At 42.7% G+C, this 16,528-nt stretch overlaps 1 protein-coding gene across 7 annotated transcripts in view; it reads left to right on the top strand.

Annotated features, from left to right (window-relative positions):
• The window catches only part of cbfa2t2 (CBFA2/RUNX1 partner transcriptional co-repressor 2), a 39,737-nt gene that overhangs the window by 18,242 nt on the left and 4,967 nt on the right, over nucleotides 1-16,528 (top strand). For all 7 annotated transcript variants that reach the window (XM_042406994.1, XM_042406992.1, XM_042406997.1 and 4 more), the window contains 5 exons: nucleotides 11,512-11,670; nucleotides 11,943-12,184; nucleotides 12,297-12,386; nucleotides 14,790-14,974; nucleotides 15,092-15,345. In XM_042406994.1, coding sequence (XP_042262928.1) covers nucleotides 11,512-11,670; nucleotides 11,943-12,184; nucleotides 12,297-12,386; nucleotides 14,790-14,974; nucleotides 15,092-15,345 — 930 coding nt within the window. The remainder of the gene's footprint in view (nucleotides 1-11,511; nucleotides 11,671-11,942; nucleotides 12,185-12,296; nucleotides 12,387-14,789; nucleotides 14,975-15,091; nucleotides 15,346-16,528) is intronic.

Raw genomic sequence — 16,528 nt, forward strand, 5'->3', positions numbered from 1 at the left:
GAACTGACTTCAAGTGTTCAATTGAGATTAATTGGCTGCCTAAACATATTAACAATAAATGACATAAACATGAAACTAATGATATCTGCAATATGGTAACTGGGGAGACTATGGTCAGATTTGTGTGGTAAAGTGTGTTTTCATTTCAGTAGATTCTGTTGATAGCTGCATAGCGCATTTTTGGGGGCTGGGATAAGTCCAGAACATTCTCACAGAAACACAGCAGCTAACAGCAACAAGCAAAGAGTTTCCTATTACTCATCCAAAAGACACAAATTAACGTGACCATCCCACTCAAGACATGTGTGTGTGGCTACATAAAGATTGTAATTTCACCATCCAAAATAGGCTTTTAGCTCTGGTTAGGGTCAGCAACTCTTCAGAAAAACATCTGTGTATTTTGCTTTCTAGATGCTCAACTTTCTTCATCAGCCTTTTTTCCCTTCAACTCTCTGCCATTTTGGGCTTATACAAGACCTTACTGACCTTGTTGGCATGTAGTTTTAAATGTGGGGTTGATGAAAGCAATGAGACTTAACCTGCAGTCTATATGCAGACCGTAGAAGCAAAACAATTACCTAGAACCAGCTAAGCTATGTTGATTCTCAGTGTGTTCAGCAGTACTAGCTAACATTTCACATTTTACTGAGTCATTTGAATGTCAACAGTACAAACATTAAGTAATGGAGCCTGAAAGCTATGGTTTCCAATACCTAACGAAGGAGGAACAAATAGACAAGAGGAAGGGTGACTTTTTATGAGCCCCAATGAAAAACTGAAGCAATAGGATGCATTTAAATTTGTGTAACTTTCTGGAAAGACTGCAATGCTTTCCAATTCAAAACCCAAAAGACAAGAGTTGATACTGAAGAGAACTTGCAATAGCAAAACTTTGTATGTGCCTGTTTTGTTAGGTGTGTGGGTGGATAAGAAATGGGTGGTGCAGCCTCTCTCCATGAACTGTCTGTCATAGTCATTATTTTCACTCTTTCTCTCTCTTCTGTTCCCTTTCCTTCAGTCCTCCTCTCAGAAAGCGTGGAGAAAAATTGGTATAGTTTCAACACCAAAAGATAAAACTGCCGTTGCCTATTATCATTTGCTTGGCTGATTATGAGTTAAAACTTTGCATAGACACTCACATTGATACTTTGTTGGTAGTAGAGTATTTCATGTCGCAACTTACTCCTACCTCACTATCAAGCAGCCTTGCATATTTTGTCAAGACATCTACAAAAGAATACAGTGTATTCTTAAACACATGTGCACTCAAACCCATACAGCTTGCATACACAACGATAACACTCACAGTCTCATCAAAACACGCTCTGCCCACACATTCACAAACATACACTCACCACAGCTATCTCTGTCTCATTCTCCTCATTGTTTTTTGAGCACAGCTGGCCTCTTTGTTTTACTTATCTGTCTCTCTCAGCGGCTGTTGAGCTCTGGTCTTTTTATACAGCTGGGCTAAGCCTGCCCACAGCTCTGTTTATGGACTCTATGGACCATACAGCTCAGCTTTGATTCAGTGCATCCCAAAAACATGAGGGCGACAGATTAGTCATCCGTGTAGTGCATGCTCGGGGAAGGGATATACAGATGTCTTTGTTTTACTACAAAACAGTAAGTAGAAATGTGTGTAGTTTTTCTTGAGCTTTGCTTATGGACTCAGTGCATTTCATTGTGCTTCACAACATTGTTTTTGAAAGCCTGATATGAGAAACATGAACTTGGTACACCCTGATATACCTTGTCTTTTTAACTAAAAGTGACGGCTATGGCAGAAAATATAAAGTAGTGGAGGACCAGGGAGGCAAGGGAGACCCCTGCAACCAGTGTACGTCGATCAATATTCATGTCTACTGTCAAGAGACCGATCGCTTATCTGCTTTGTCACTTTAAGTCACTCTGGATAAATGTCAATTAAATGCCTAAAATGCATTTAAAAAGGTCATGAGATGAACCATAACTGGAAGACTATGAAGCTCCTGAGTCATTCTCCCAGACTGAGTCAAAAAAGTTGGCCTGGCCCGTGGTGATAGCAACATCTGGTTGGACCTGAGCCGAGGCCATTTGGCTGTTAAGGCCTCTGACACCTGGTCTGAAACCAGCAAATCTTAATGTTCACTTTGTTTTCTCATGTCTAGGGCTCGTATTTTGTTTTATGGACTACTGTAACTCACAAGTTCAGAGAGTGTGTGTGTGTGTGTGTGTGTGTGTGTGTGTGTGTGTGTGTGTGTGTGTGTGTCCCTAAGTAAGGAGGTGAGGTAAAACATTATTTTGCCAGCTTCAGTTTAAGTTGATTGTCTGGGTTTATAATGTATAGGAGCCACCCAGTCTTAATCCTCCAGACGCACACAATGATATACATCTTCACTGTGTGTCAGGGGAGCTCTATAAGTCTATTTTAAGTTCAATTTTCCATCCTGAGATGAAATGTGGAGGGGGAACAAAGAAAATAAGGACAGTACAACGTTGTTTAAATGTTGCAGTGCTTCCATATATATATATATTCCACTATAGCTGATAGTTTTTCACTTGGCGTTCTTGGGTTTAAAGAATCACCAGCCTGATGATGATTGATAGGCAGGCTAACCAATTAGTTATGGAGAGGTGAGAAGGGTTGTAACCTGATAGGCAGATAATCTACTGGCTTTAGAGAAGGGGAGTTAGTGTGAGAGAGTCTCCGTATGTGTGTGTGTGTGTCTGCTTTTGTGGTTTGAGGTCATGATTGACAGATTTGAATTGTCCCTGTTATGTCACAGTTGTTATTTGTGTGGATGTGTGTATATGTGCCCCAGGCAGGCCATTTCACAGGTGTGTGTGTGTTACTTCAGAGATAGCTGTCCTTGAATGATGAACCCAACACCTGGTAGATGGGGCCAACACACACACACACACACACAGGCATGATGACACACATCCACTTCCAGCTCTATCCCCTGCGGCCCAGCTATGTGACGCAGGCGTGTGTCTGTGTTTAAAGTTTGTGTCACTCTGAATAACACATCTATTTGACCCAGTGACAACTGAACCTGCAACAGAAATCAATTAACCACTACAGTGCCCAGCCATGGGTCTTCTTGTTGTCTCTTACAATTTCTTCAGGAACATAAAACCTGTATACTTACTGATTTTAACATTAATTATCATAATAGTAATAGAGCTGCAAAATAGGAGGAGCTGCTGGTGTCTGAAATATTGTTTTAGCAATGTAAAGTCCTATTTTAAAGTTTCTTTTTACAATATCCTAATTTCATACTCCTGATCAAAAAATCCAAAAGTGGACTGATTTGAAATGCTGAATGTTTCAGCAGGTTTGTACAAAGTGTAAACTCTTCCTGCAGCACTCAGTTTTTTTTCAACAAAATGCTCCTTGGAGGACTAGTTTATTATTCTCCTTACATCTTTAATTTGTAGACAGGCTTGCACATTTGACATTTTAATCAACAACCAGACATTTACTAACACAGTCGCTCACTGTGCTGATGATTCAACTGGGAAAGTTTCAACGGCCACAACTGCCAGTTACCTGAAATTGTCTATGCAGAAAGTGAACAGAGCCTTTACGCCTGGATGCTGTAAATAACTTGTCCAACTTTATAACTCTATTGGTGCTCATTAACTTTCAGTACTTGTTGATTGGTTTGAATCCAAACTCAAGGCAGTAACAGGGAAACGAGCTGAGATGAATTATCTCTGACTGTAGGGCTTCGGAGTGTTTGCAAAGTCACTAACTTCTAATCCCGTCCAGTATATTCTCCTAGCACTTTCCCCTGCGGTCTGACCTCATGTACACGTGGATGCCGTCCGTTTTGCTATCCAGCCTCTGCCAAACCTCCTCTCCCTCCTCTGCTTCCAGCATCACATCACTCTGCCTCTTTTACGGCTCATTCTTACATTTTATGGGCGACGTCTGTCCGCCTTGCCGTCCCCTACTTTCGTTTTTTCTCTCCCTCTGCCACTAAGTACATTTCCATTCCTGGGTCCCTTTTTTCACTATGTGGCATGCTGGATTACAGCAGTGTTTTAGTAATTATCTCACTGACTGACGAGGTTATGCGAGGGCTTCTCTCACCATCATTCCGTCTCAGGGAAATGTGATGAATTCAATTCACTGTACCTCCTCATATGTGTGCATGGAAGTCACATACATGTTTTCTGACTTTTGGCCCTTCCTTCACCTCCATTTTTCTTTTCCCCATTTCTTTTCAAAGCTGTCTCCCTCTTTCCCACTTTCCTCTCCCTGTCTATGTATACATCTTTCTCTCGCTTTCCACCTTACTGTCAACCTTGCCACCTCCCCATCCCTGCCCTCCCTAGCAGAGTGAGGAGCAGTGTGTTGACATTGGGTTTTGTCCAAATATGTAGTCTACGGGGCTGGAAGGTGGTAATGAGAGCCAAGAAAAACAGCCTGGTGCAGAGTCTGACAACCATGCTTGTCTTTCTGATGAAACCAAATGAAAACAGTATTTTATCCTTGTTATTCCCTCCCTCCCATCCTCCGTCCTTCTCTCCCTACTTGCATCCCCCCTTCTCTACCTCTGGCGCCTCTAATTTGCAGACTAATTTCTTATTCCTGTCCGTACCTGTTCACCTCTCCTGAACTATCTTTAAAGGTGCTACAGAGAAAATACACAGGCAACATTTTGGCCTTAAAGTCTTCAAAAGGGATGGCAAGTGATCAAGTCACTTAAGCTGTAAACGGAGATAGAAAAAATGGTCATGAATATGATAAAAGTCCCTCTTCAACCTTGGTTGAAAAGGGAGGAAAATTGGTCCCTAAATACCCTCTTTTGGTTTAGTACAGAATAATGGAATTGATTTTAAATGATGAAAATAGGTTTGTAACATGTAGTTGTTATATTGTGAACTGTATTGTAAAAAGGATTTGGTGACTGCATAAGTGGGAAAACAAAAATAAAAGCCTGTATCGAGGCTCCTCAACAGTATGAGGAGGTGTCAGCCCCAAGAGAGCAATAATATAAATTAAGCTAATTGAAATCAGCAAAGAGGGGACACGTGTCTCCTGCTTTTCAGAAATTTGACACCATCCACACGTCAAAAAGCCTCTAAAATACTTAGGTCCTTGAAACTGTCGTCTAGCTGTGAGGTTATAACAACAATCTGACAGCAAGAGAGACCATGCACTGTTGGTTTATCTGTTTTAAAAGTGGATGTGGTTGTGTGTCGCTGCAGGGACCCTTGTCTGTGCAACGCGTGTTTGTGTGTGTGTGTGTGTGGAGGTCAGGAGGGAGCGCAGGATAGAGGAACAGATGTGTGCTGTATTGTGGTGGTGTGCGTGAACGGACGGGGACCAGGTGCAGCCTTTGTCTCCTTGGCATTTAAGTCCACTCGCTTGCATTCAGCCGCCTCGTGCCTCCCCTCCCCTCCCCTCCACTTCCTCCTCTCCTTGGAGGGAAGGCAAAGTTGTGTGTGGAGGATGGGGCTGCCTTGGCTTAGTGGAGGAGGCTCTAGCAGTCCCTTCTGCCGGAGCCTCCCTCCCCCTTCCTCCCTCACAGGTGACTGTTGGAGGTCCCAGCTGGCCAGCTTTTGGCCGATTAGATCCATATGGTACAGAAGGAGGAGGAGGAGGAGAGAAACGTGCCCATCAGTTGCATGGGTGATAAGGGGGCTGTGAGCTTGTCCCTTTTTTGCCCTGAAATTCAAGACAATTCCACACTTTTTACACTTTTTCAGATAACTTATCACTTTTTTAAAATCCATGTCTGTCACCCCCCTCCTTTCTGTCTGGTCTTGTGTTTTTCGTTTTAATACCAAGACCAGACAGAAAGGAGACACCTCAGGATAATTTTCAAATCAATTTCTCTTGCCTCTGTTGAACACTTTAAATGCATGAATATAATTTTTTTTTCCATTGAAAACTGTTAAGTTTGGGTCCACAAAACTCATAAAACTGTCAATATTGTTTTCAATGGCTTCACTAATGCAAGGGTACTTATTTACATGAAGTAAAGTAAAATAAAATGATAAAATTACAATTTTTATATTTTTAACTGTATTCTGTTAAACTATATTCATTTTCTCATGTCCATCTTCTTACATTCATGTGAGGTAACACTCAATAAATATTGTATAAATCTCTGACTTTTTGTTTTAAGGAGCATAAATGCTTCCTTAAAAAACATATTTTGGTTAAAATAGCATGATTTATGTAGGGATGGGTGAAAAAATCCATTCACATAAGAATCTTGATTCTTATCTCCCATTTTCTAAGTGTTACTTTATAATGTGATGTTGACGGAATGAAAAAGTCGGAACTCAGCTGCGAGGGCAGTGCAGCACCCGGATATTCAACAGTGTGCACATGCTAGAGTTATCTCCTGGTTCATCCTCAAAAAAAGCACTTTTAAATATAATGACTAAATAATTACCTTTGTGAGACGAACTTGACGTGTATATTGTGAACTATCTAAGAGACTCATGTTAGCGGAGCGGAGCAGTGAACTCCAGCAGTAACAAACGAGACCGGCTGACCAACACACACTGCAGCATTAAACAACTTAAACCAACTCTGAGGTAAAGAAAATAACTCAGTGCTCAGTCTGTTTCACCTCAAAAAACCTGAGCCCGCTCCGCATATTGGACAGCGATGTCTTTCCCCGGAGCTAACGCTGCAGCAGAGAGGCTGCTCTCCACTGCTGGAGACATGACATTAATAACAACACAGTGGAGCACCCTGCCTCCCCCTCATTTTGTTATTCTCATACAGGCAGGAGACTGTACGATGCTTTCAAATTAATAATTCATTACTTAATGCAGTTAACGTTTTAAAATAAAAAGGCTGTGGACCATTTATCTTATTAGCCTGATATGTTTCCTATTGTATTTCAGTGGACTAAGGTCACCAGTGAATGGATTGGCACACAGTATACTGGCACCAGAGACTGAAAACTGTGCCTCATTTTCTATTCATTCAATCAAGAATCAGTTTTGAATCAAGAATCCATTCTGCATTGAATCAGACACCAAAGAATCAGAATTGAATCGTGTGATCCCCAAAGATTCAAACCCCTAGATTTATGTGTGTCCTTAAGGTTCATGTTCCACCTCGTCACGCCAATGTATTTCTGCACCAAAGTACTGTACTGTTACTTTTAAGGGACATTACTGAGAGGAAATTATTTAAGAGTTTGGAGAAGACAAATTCAAATGCTGGTGAGTTTTGATTTTCTTTTGGAACATTTTTTGGTGTGGTGTTCTTTGACCTCTGTAAGAATTTTGGCCATATTACTTTGATTCTTTCCACCCTGTCACAGGGTGATGGGGTGATGTGGAATCAGTGGGATGGGTGGCACTGCTTCTCATATGAAGTCACTAAGAAAACATTCAAATGTCCATCATTTCCACCCTCTCCTCTCCCTGCATCAAATTAGTCAGAGGCTTTCTTTGCGTTAATAGGATAACGTTGGAATATGGCTCCATTAATTGCCGCTGAGAGACAGTGGCGATGTAGTAATAGTGGTGATCCATAGTGGTGTTACTTAGAAGTGATTACAGTATTACAGTACAAGTAATAGTACTGCTATTTTCCAGTAGCCGGTGGCAATGTTCATGATTGTTTTTTGTTTGGCTGTGAGGATGACATTGAGATGTTTTAATCTTATTTTCAATATTTGACATCATCAGTTTCTTGGGAAAGTGATAAACTAATTAGGAAATGGACTGAGCTTAAATTTGACATTAATCTTTATTCAGGGATCACATATAATGAATGGACATCTTTGCTGAGTTGCTGAGAGTTAGGTAATGATGATTATTCATATCTGTGGACGCAGGGTCCAGTACATGTTTAGCCTAGCTTAACATACAGAGTAAGAGAAAAAGCTAAACCCCCCCTCAAATAGAGTGAAAAAAGCCTTTCAGCAACTCAAAAGTTCTCTTATTAACATGTTTTGGTTTGTTACCTGTTAAACTAGCCACCAAAACGCCAGTCACTTGGGTTTTGCTGAGGACATGACTTTGCATGACCCCCCCCCCCCCTATTGTTTTCTTTTTTAATACATTAGATATACAAGATACATTATGTATTTATGTCAGTGGTTGAACTGTTGTGAACCATTTTTCCTTCTTCTCCCAGTAGCCTATGTATGGTAAGCTAGGCCTGGACCTTTTTTTTTTTTTTTTTACTAAATGCAATCTTCTCATCTAACTCTTGGTAAGAAAACAAGTATTTCACAAAAGTATGTTTATGTGTGTGTCTGTGGTTGTTATCGTGTATGTGTGTGTCTCACATAGTTGTTGCATTGCACACACCATGTATTGTCTTTCTGTTCAATGATAAATTAGTCAGGCCTGTGCTACATCTTTGCTCACCTCATCTACAATGACAAGACAGAGATAGCACAGCACAGCACGAGTACACACATCACCACGCACACATATACACACATGCCTCATGACTCACAGCTGCCAACCTTTCACAGAGAGTTTAAACTTCAGAGTTAAACCATGAGCTTAATAAATCCTAACTGAGCACATTTATTTATACATCACATCGAGTATAATTTATTTGTTCTGACTCAAAGTAGGTTATCCATCCTCACTTTACGTAAGGAGCTAAACTAATGTTCTCACCACTTTATTTGTCTTGTCGTTTCCGATTTCAGTATTTAATGGATTGCTTTCAGTCACAGTAGTGGCTCTGGGAATAGCCCTGTTTCTCTCTCTCTCTCACTCTGTCTCGTTCTAAGCCTCAATCTGAATCATCACCTGCAGAGGCAGAGGCAATTAAAGCCGATTGAATGTTTTAATGCAGACGAAAGTCACCTGAAGCTGAACAAACAAGGAACACCTGGCTAGCAACAACAGCCATCACCACAGATGCACGTTACTTTTCCATCCCTGCAATAACAACTGTTGTAGAAAGCAAATAAGCAAGCCCAAGTAACATGCAAGATTGTAAAAATGTATAGGTATATCATCTGTTTGAGAACAGATAAATGAAGACAATTGGAAGAAAAGCAACACAGAACGGTATGAGCAGAATGTATAGGGGATTTTTTGTTAGAAGAATCTTAAAAGAGTGTACATAACAATCTGCTAGCCAGTTTTATATTCAGTTTCCTTTGGTGTGCTGCTGACAGTGTTCAAAGTGTTGTCTATGCATCATGGCATTTCCATGTAATCCTGCTGATGTGTGGTGAGGAGCTTTGTGTACCTTCTCTTTGTTCTATTAGAGCAAAGATGACAGGTGGCATTTAGACCAGACAAACATCCCACATCCTCCTCTAAGCCAATATTCACCTGAGTTAACATTTGACCACTTTGTACACTGTGTGTGTGTGTGTGTATGTGTGACTGCTGTGATAGTCATCCAGCTATGTACACTGTCTTATTGACAAGCAGAGGCAATTCTCTATGGGCTGTCAGGCGTTCATGCGCACACACCTGATGTCCCCTGTTTTGGCCGTAACCTCTGGCATGGCTAACGACACACTTCTCACACATCTTAAGATTGCAGCTGCAACCTAATTTCTCAGTTCCACGCTGAAATGGGATGCACAATAAGACATATGTTTTTATTTGTTGTGCATGTTTACATTCTATGGCTCATGTAGACCTGTCAGTCAAACACAACAGGCCTGCAAGCATGGCTTTTCAAAACCAGAGGATGACAGTCAATTTGGACATGAAACTACTGTTCACTGCCAATAGAGATCTGTTGATGATGTGTCAGCATGTCAACAAATCAAGAGCAAGTACTCGTGAATACATTACCATGCAACATAGCACAAGTTGAATGCCCAAATCCTAGCTCTTGTTTATAAAGTTGTTTACATGGTAACAGTGTTGACACTAAGGCCATATGCCCCGTTGATTCTGTTATTGAGATGTCAGTCTAATTTCCTGGCCATACGGAAGGAGTGTGCGGAGCTTTGGAACCGGTGTGTGTGCGTGCTGCAGGCTGCTTCCTGCCGTGCACTGGCAGACCGCGTGTGTGGTGGGTATGACAGTCCAAATGTCTGCATAGATCCCTCCTTCCTGCCCCCTGTGTTTGTGAACAGGTGGAGCGATGGCAGGCAGGCCACAGGGCTGAGAAAGAATGAGAGGGGAGAGAGGCAGGGGGAGAGAGAGAGTGAAGAGAACTGCAAAACAGAAGGAAGAACAGTCAAAGCTGTATAATGAGTTGCAGACATGACAGATGAGTTGCATAGGGCAGATTGAAAAAGTGTGCAGATAGACGGATTCAGGGGAAGGCAAACAAGGCTGAGAGATTTGTTGTCAGAGTGAGAGTTCAGCTAAGTTTATATATGTGTGCATGCAATTTAACTGTTTTCTAATTTTTTAATGCATTGATTTGTGAATGTTTTTACATACTTTTGCAATGGCACAACGCAAAATGCTTTTTATTCATACAATAGGCGTAATCCATTCTTTTCAGCTCTACTGCATTACCTGCTAACGTCTTAAACCTTCCAACTTAAGCCTTTATAAACTGGGACCCTGTGGCTCAAGGCCGTGCAGAGTTCATAGCTGTGAAAAAGATATAAAGGGTGCCATTGAAGCCAAAGCCCTAAAACCATGAAACCACATTTAAAAAGCTGCTCTCTGCTGACCCATGACCCGTGAGACCATGCTTGTCTATTAATCGTCCATTCTTGAAGCAGTTAGAAAAGTCTGATCCACTCTAAATGGAGACGGGCCCAGCCTTCATGGATCTCCAGGAGACAAAGGCAGCTTCTGATCCCACATCTCCCCACCGCCACACCCTCATTGCACTTTCTCCATACCTCTTATCTGGTGGTCTCATTCAGCGGCAATAGCATATTGAAAAGTTGCGTTTAACATTCAAAAGCTTTGGCGATCTTGTTAGTAAAGCGTGAAATAGCCCTGGCCCTGTCTCTCTCTCTTTTCTTTCATTCCCCCCCTATTTGCTGGGGAGCTCAATGAGGGGGCATTCTTCTCCCACACAATAGCCTTCTTCAGCATTTCTTCTGTTATTGATCTGAATGGTTGGGAGTGAGGGGCTAAACTTTAGACATCTGGCCCTTTGATGGGGTGGGGGGGGGGGGGGGGGGGGGGGGGTTGATGCCCTGGCAGTATGTGCTGCATGATGTGAAGTGGATTGGGGGGGGTGGGCATTTTTGTTTGTTTGAAACTATGGATCCAAAGCTTTACACTATTGAGTTCATCAGGGAAAGTTAGAGAAGTATTTTTATTTATCAAAATTCTGATAAAGCTTTGAAGACAATTGATATATTTAACAAATTGTGTATGTGTGTGTGCTGGTTATTTCATATAGAGAAGATGGTACATTGTGAAGAAGAAAATAAGCAAAGCTATATTAAAACATTTGCTCATATTTATTGGTTAAACACACTTTCCACATTTCAAGTCATGTTTAGATATGTTCAGTGAGATTTGAGTAGTTAAAACCTGATTTTGATTTTTATTCATTGCTGTGCCTACAGGACAACGACAACAACAACAAAAGTGTTCTGGTTTTTGACCCACAGCTGACCTCTCTCCTCTCTCCCTCTGCAGACAGTAGAGAGAAGAAGAGCCCTGCCATGCCCGGTTCTCCTGTGGATGCTAAGACTCATTCCAGATCAGCCCCCAGCAGCAGCGCCAGCTCCACTATGCCACCCCTGCCTTCTGTCAACCCCAGTGGCCCTCGTCCGGCCTCTTTTTCCACCACAGCATGTAAGGGTCATTCTTAAATTCTTTCTTCTTTTGCCCTATAAGCCTCTGGTGTTACTTCTCTTGTTGCTTCTCTAGTTTTCATAAGCTACAGTGTGTTTGGAAATGAGATTTTAATGCATTTTACACCATCATCTGAATTCATGACTTACACTGAGCTGGAAACACATCGGCATATGGTTATGTTAGTCACATAAGTAGGTCGAAAACATCTGTCCACTCTAAGCAGGGATCATCTTCATTTCTCCCCTCTTCATCTCACCTTTGCTCGCCAGTGACCAATGGGAATCATCATTCCCCACCAACCTTGAATGCAGTGCCATCTCCACCGCAGCGTTACAGCAACGGACCATCCTCTTCCTCTTCCTCATCGCTGGCCAACCAGCAGCTGCCGGCCACCTGTGGGGCACGCCAGCTGAGCAAGCTGAAACGTTTCCTGACCACGCTGCAGCAGTTTGGCAACGACATCTCTCCTGAGATTGGAGACAGCGTCCGAAGCCTAGTCCTGGCCCTTGTGGTAAGTCTTTCATTACTGTGTTCAAGATCAAAGAATTAAAAGAATGTTGTTGTTTTTTTTTTTACTTTAGCACTGCTAATTCAGTTCTTTAATGACTTTCCCTGTCTCCTAGAATTCAACAGTTACTATTGAGGAGTTTCACTCGCGGCTTCAGGAGGCCACCAACTTTCCCTTACGGCCCTTTGTTATTCCTTTTCTCAAGGTAAACATTTCTTTATCCTTCACTCCACCTCTTATATTTGTTTTGCATTATTCCGTTGGACTACTTCCTTTTTCATTGCATGGTATTCCCCCCTCCCGCCCCCCCCCCCCACACGCATCCCGTCTGTCAGTTAAATTATAAACCATACATTTCAATGGTTTACATGTGACCTGTCAGAATCATCCAGCCCCACTTAAAGCATTGCCTTCTCATCATCCTCACATATATCTCGGCTGTGGTTATCAACCAAGATGCATTATTAACCACAGAATAACAAGTGGTAAACAGAAAGTCATTGACATCAACATAACCCTAATCCAGGATGATATGAATAATCTATGAGCAATCACAGCTTGTGATTCATGGAAGCAATAATAGAAAAGTAATAGATTCATTACATGCAGTAGGCTATAGATAGGCCTCTGTGTAGGTTTTCTAATTGAATAATGCTTCTCAACACTTCAAAGTAACCATCAAGATTTCCGTGTTGACTTGACAAGCAACAGATGAGTGTGTGTGTGTGTGTGTGTGTGTGTGTGTGTGTGTGTATGTATGTGTGTGTGTGTGTGTGTGTTAAACAGCCTCTTGAGCCCCTTTGTAACCAGGGGAGTCTGCAAGAGTATACTTTTTAGGAGCTCCCCTCAGTAAAGCAGCCCATAAATCTTCAGTCAGTTGTACTGCTGTAACTTCAAGCAGTCAAAATCTGTTCTTTTTCCACACTTACCTCTTACTCACCTTTGGAGCCCCTCCATCTGTCTGTGCCGAGTGCCGAGACAAGAAACCTCTGTTCCACTCCTTATAACGAGGGGGTGGGGTCCTCATAACTTAATTCCAACTCCTTGAGAGTAGTCTCTCTTAAGAAAAAGAGAAAGATGGGGGAGAAAATAGACAGATGGGACAAAGTCAGGGGGTGAGGGACGTGGAAAAGAGAGAGAGAGATGGGTGAGGAGAAGAGAGAGGGAAAAGTGGGAACTCGGAAGTGTGAAACATGCCTATAAAGTGTTCCCTTCCCTTTTTTATGGGCTCCAGTACGCCATATGGAGCCGCTGTCCCGTTAAAAGAGCATTCAGCTGCCAAGGCGCCGCCAATCTAGCATCCGCCCCGCTGAACCCCAGAGAGCCCTCTGCTCAACTGACACACAGCACATGTGTCCGCTAGCTGGGGCCCCAGGGAAAGAAGGGAGGCAGAGGAGGATGGTAGACGGGCAAAAGAGAACTCAGGGAGAGTAGACCATAAAGCAGAGGTATTAGCATCTTTGAAAAGATGGTACAAAAATATGGTAAAGTGCCAGAGATGCTGTAAATATTATTATTACTATAAATAATACAGACAGACCAGAAAAAGTGAGATTAGATTGGAAACTGAATCTACAGATCCTGCTAGACGATGGTTGAAAGCTACGTGATAGAAGGAGGTCAGAGTCACAAAACGAGAACGATATGGTTATTTCCTTGGTTGGTGAAGAGGAGGGAGAAGAGGGAGTGAGGAAGTGGTGTAATTGCAAACACACCAGAGTATGTTCCTAATTAGGGAAATGCAGGGAACAAAAGAGAGATGGAAAGATAGGATGGAGACAGTCAAAGATAAATATATAAAAAACAGGGTAAGGAATGAGGGAGACGTGGAGTTTTTGTATCATTTGTTATAGAATGTTTCTAAGTTTGTAAGCCTCTGTATCATTATGCCTGTCTTTGCTGCAACTAACTTCACGTGCCCAACACTCATGCCATGAGCAAGGAGTTGGTTACCAATTTCAGGAGCAGCTTAGAAAACTCAGTCATTTTCATTTAAATGAGGGAAACCACAGCCACCATGGAAGCAGCCACAGAACAACACCCAGACCCAGACTGAGCCTAACAGCCAGACCTCAAGGAGTCAACGCCCCCCTTAAAACCCCTTTACTCCCAGCCAGGCGTCTTCCCCAGGAGGCAGATCTGCTCTCTGTCTCTTAGCTCTGTTACAGTGTGGTGGTGGTCTGTCTAAGACAGTTCTGGTCTGTTTGCTCCAGACCTCCTCCCCTGTTCTTTAATGACATGTTTCCCTGGCGTTTCTCTCTTTCTGTGTGTCTCTGTCTGTGGCTGAATATGTGAGGTATGACTGAAATGTCAAGTCGAGTCAATTTTATTTGTATAGCCCAATATCACAAATCTGAAATTGGCCTCAGGGGGTTTTACAGTCTGTATAGCAATACGACATCCTCTGTCCTTAGACTGTTGATTCGAATAAGGAAAAACTCCTTAAAAGGGAGCGCTACAGAGGAGCGATGTGACTGAATGTGTGTGTGGCAGAAGGTTGATTGAAGCTTCAGCCTTCTGCCACAAAAGAAATAGGAAAACTTAACTTACTTAATTTAATTTTACAATTCTCAGGGCTGCTTTCACAAGTTTATTTCTTTCTTTCTAGGCAAACCTTCCCTTGCTGCAGAGAGAGCTGCTCCACTGTGCACGGGCAGCCAAGCAGACCCCAGCCCAGTACCTGTCCCAGCATGAGCACCTCCTGCTAAGCACCACCCTGGCCTCCTCTCCAGACTCCTCTGAGCTGCTGATGGAGCCTAATGAAGCTGGTACCAAGAGACACAGCCCCAGCAGGTTAGATAAAGGGATAACCTACACTGTATGTTAGTGGAAATATATAAAATGTGAAGATATTAGTTGTCACCCTGCCGCACATTTCTGAAACCACCTACTGCTGTTGCTCTTCTTCAGGGGTAAAGAAAATGGTTTCCATGAACGTCCACCCGTAGCCATGGAACCCGCTGCAAAACGGATTTGCACCATTAGCCCTGCTCCACGACACAGCCCCGCTCACCCGCTGCCCCTCAGCGCCCAGCTCCACCCGACCCCGCCGCCCTTGCAGCACTACGCCCTGGATGACATTGCAGCGCCGCACATTCTGCACCGTGAGCACAGCCAACGCATGCTGGAGATCCGTGAGCTTAAAGACAGGCCCAGACTCCCTGGTAATTATCCAAGTTCTTTTTCAACCAGCTTTGAAAGTTTTGACTGCTGACTTTTATAATATCAAAAATGTTCCTCAATTTTTCTACTCATTTTGTAGCAGTGAGGAATGTTATTTATAGTGAACACATGTTATTGGATAGACCACTTTGCAAATTAGGTAAATACATAAAACCTTCACCTTAATCCGGTTCCTCACACTGGTGAGGAACATTTAGAAATTAACATAATAACGGGTGGTCTGTGTGTCTGCATAGCCATGGCCATATGAGCGACTGCCCAATATGTCTTAGTAGCCCACATGTGTGTATAAACAGAGCCATACTGTCCAGGGAGGGTTGGATCTACTCTGGTGTATATCTACCCTCCATTTGGGGCTTGTCAGCACACAGTGGAAACAGCAGTAGCTCACAGACACACACTTACACACATACAGAAACACACCTTGATAGGTTCATGGTAGAGGTGCTGTGTTTACGAGGCCTTAGTCCCTTGTCTGACAGCCTCCCGCCCGCCTGCCGCCACTTAACTCACAGGCACACACACACACACACACAAACAGTCCACACACTCATGGCTTTGAACTGATGAACACTGATGAGAACCAGGAGTAGAGAAGAGGTCGAGGGGGAGACTAGTGTGTGTGTGTGTGTGTGTGTGTGTGTGTGTGTGTGTGTGTGTATAAGAGAATCATTATTCTCTTCAGTAGGTCTAGTGTGCATGCGGCTTCTTGTTGGCTGTTTGTTCCTAAATTTTTAAGAGATTGCGGTTTGCTTAGTCTTTGTTTTTAGTGTATGTGTGTGTGGTGTCTGAGTGTATGGACATGTATCAAGACATTTTTGAGTTCTGTGTGAGCACAAGATTGCGTGTGCAAACTATTATTACTGTTAAATGTGCAATTAGATATTGCTTAAGTTATAGTGTTGTGTAATAACTGAATTGGAATCAGATATTTAACAGTAAGTGTGTGTGTTTTCATGACTGTAATGGTCGGCAGTGAGTGTCAGAGCGGCTGGTTGTGTTTAGAAGTGGAGCCACACCACTCAGCCTGAGTGTCTCCCTACTGGAATGCTGTGAGCTCCAGGAGGGGAGGTGCAAAGGGAAAAGTTTGGGGAGTGTGTGTGTGTGTGTGTGTGTGTATGTGTGTGTGTGTGTGTGTGGTTGACAGCTGACCTCCAGATGTGT

Source organism: Thunnus maccoyii, chromosome 3 (assembly GCF_910596095.1).
Source record: "Thunnus maccoyii chromosome 3, fThuMac1.1, whole genome shotgun sequence".
In the NCBI taxonomy this organism is placed as follows: domain Eukaryota; kingdom Metazoa; phylum Chordata; class Actinopteri; order Scombriformes; family Scombridae; genus Thunnus; species Thunnus maccoyii.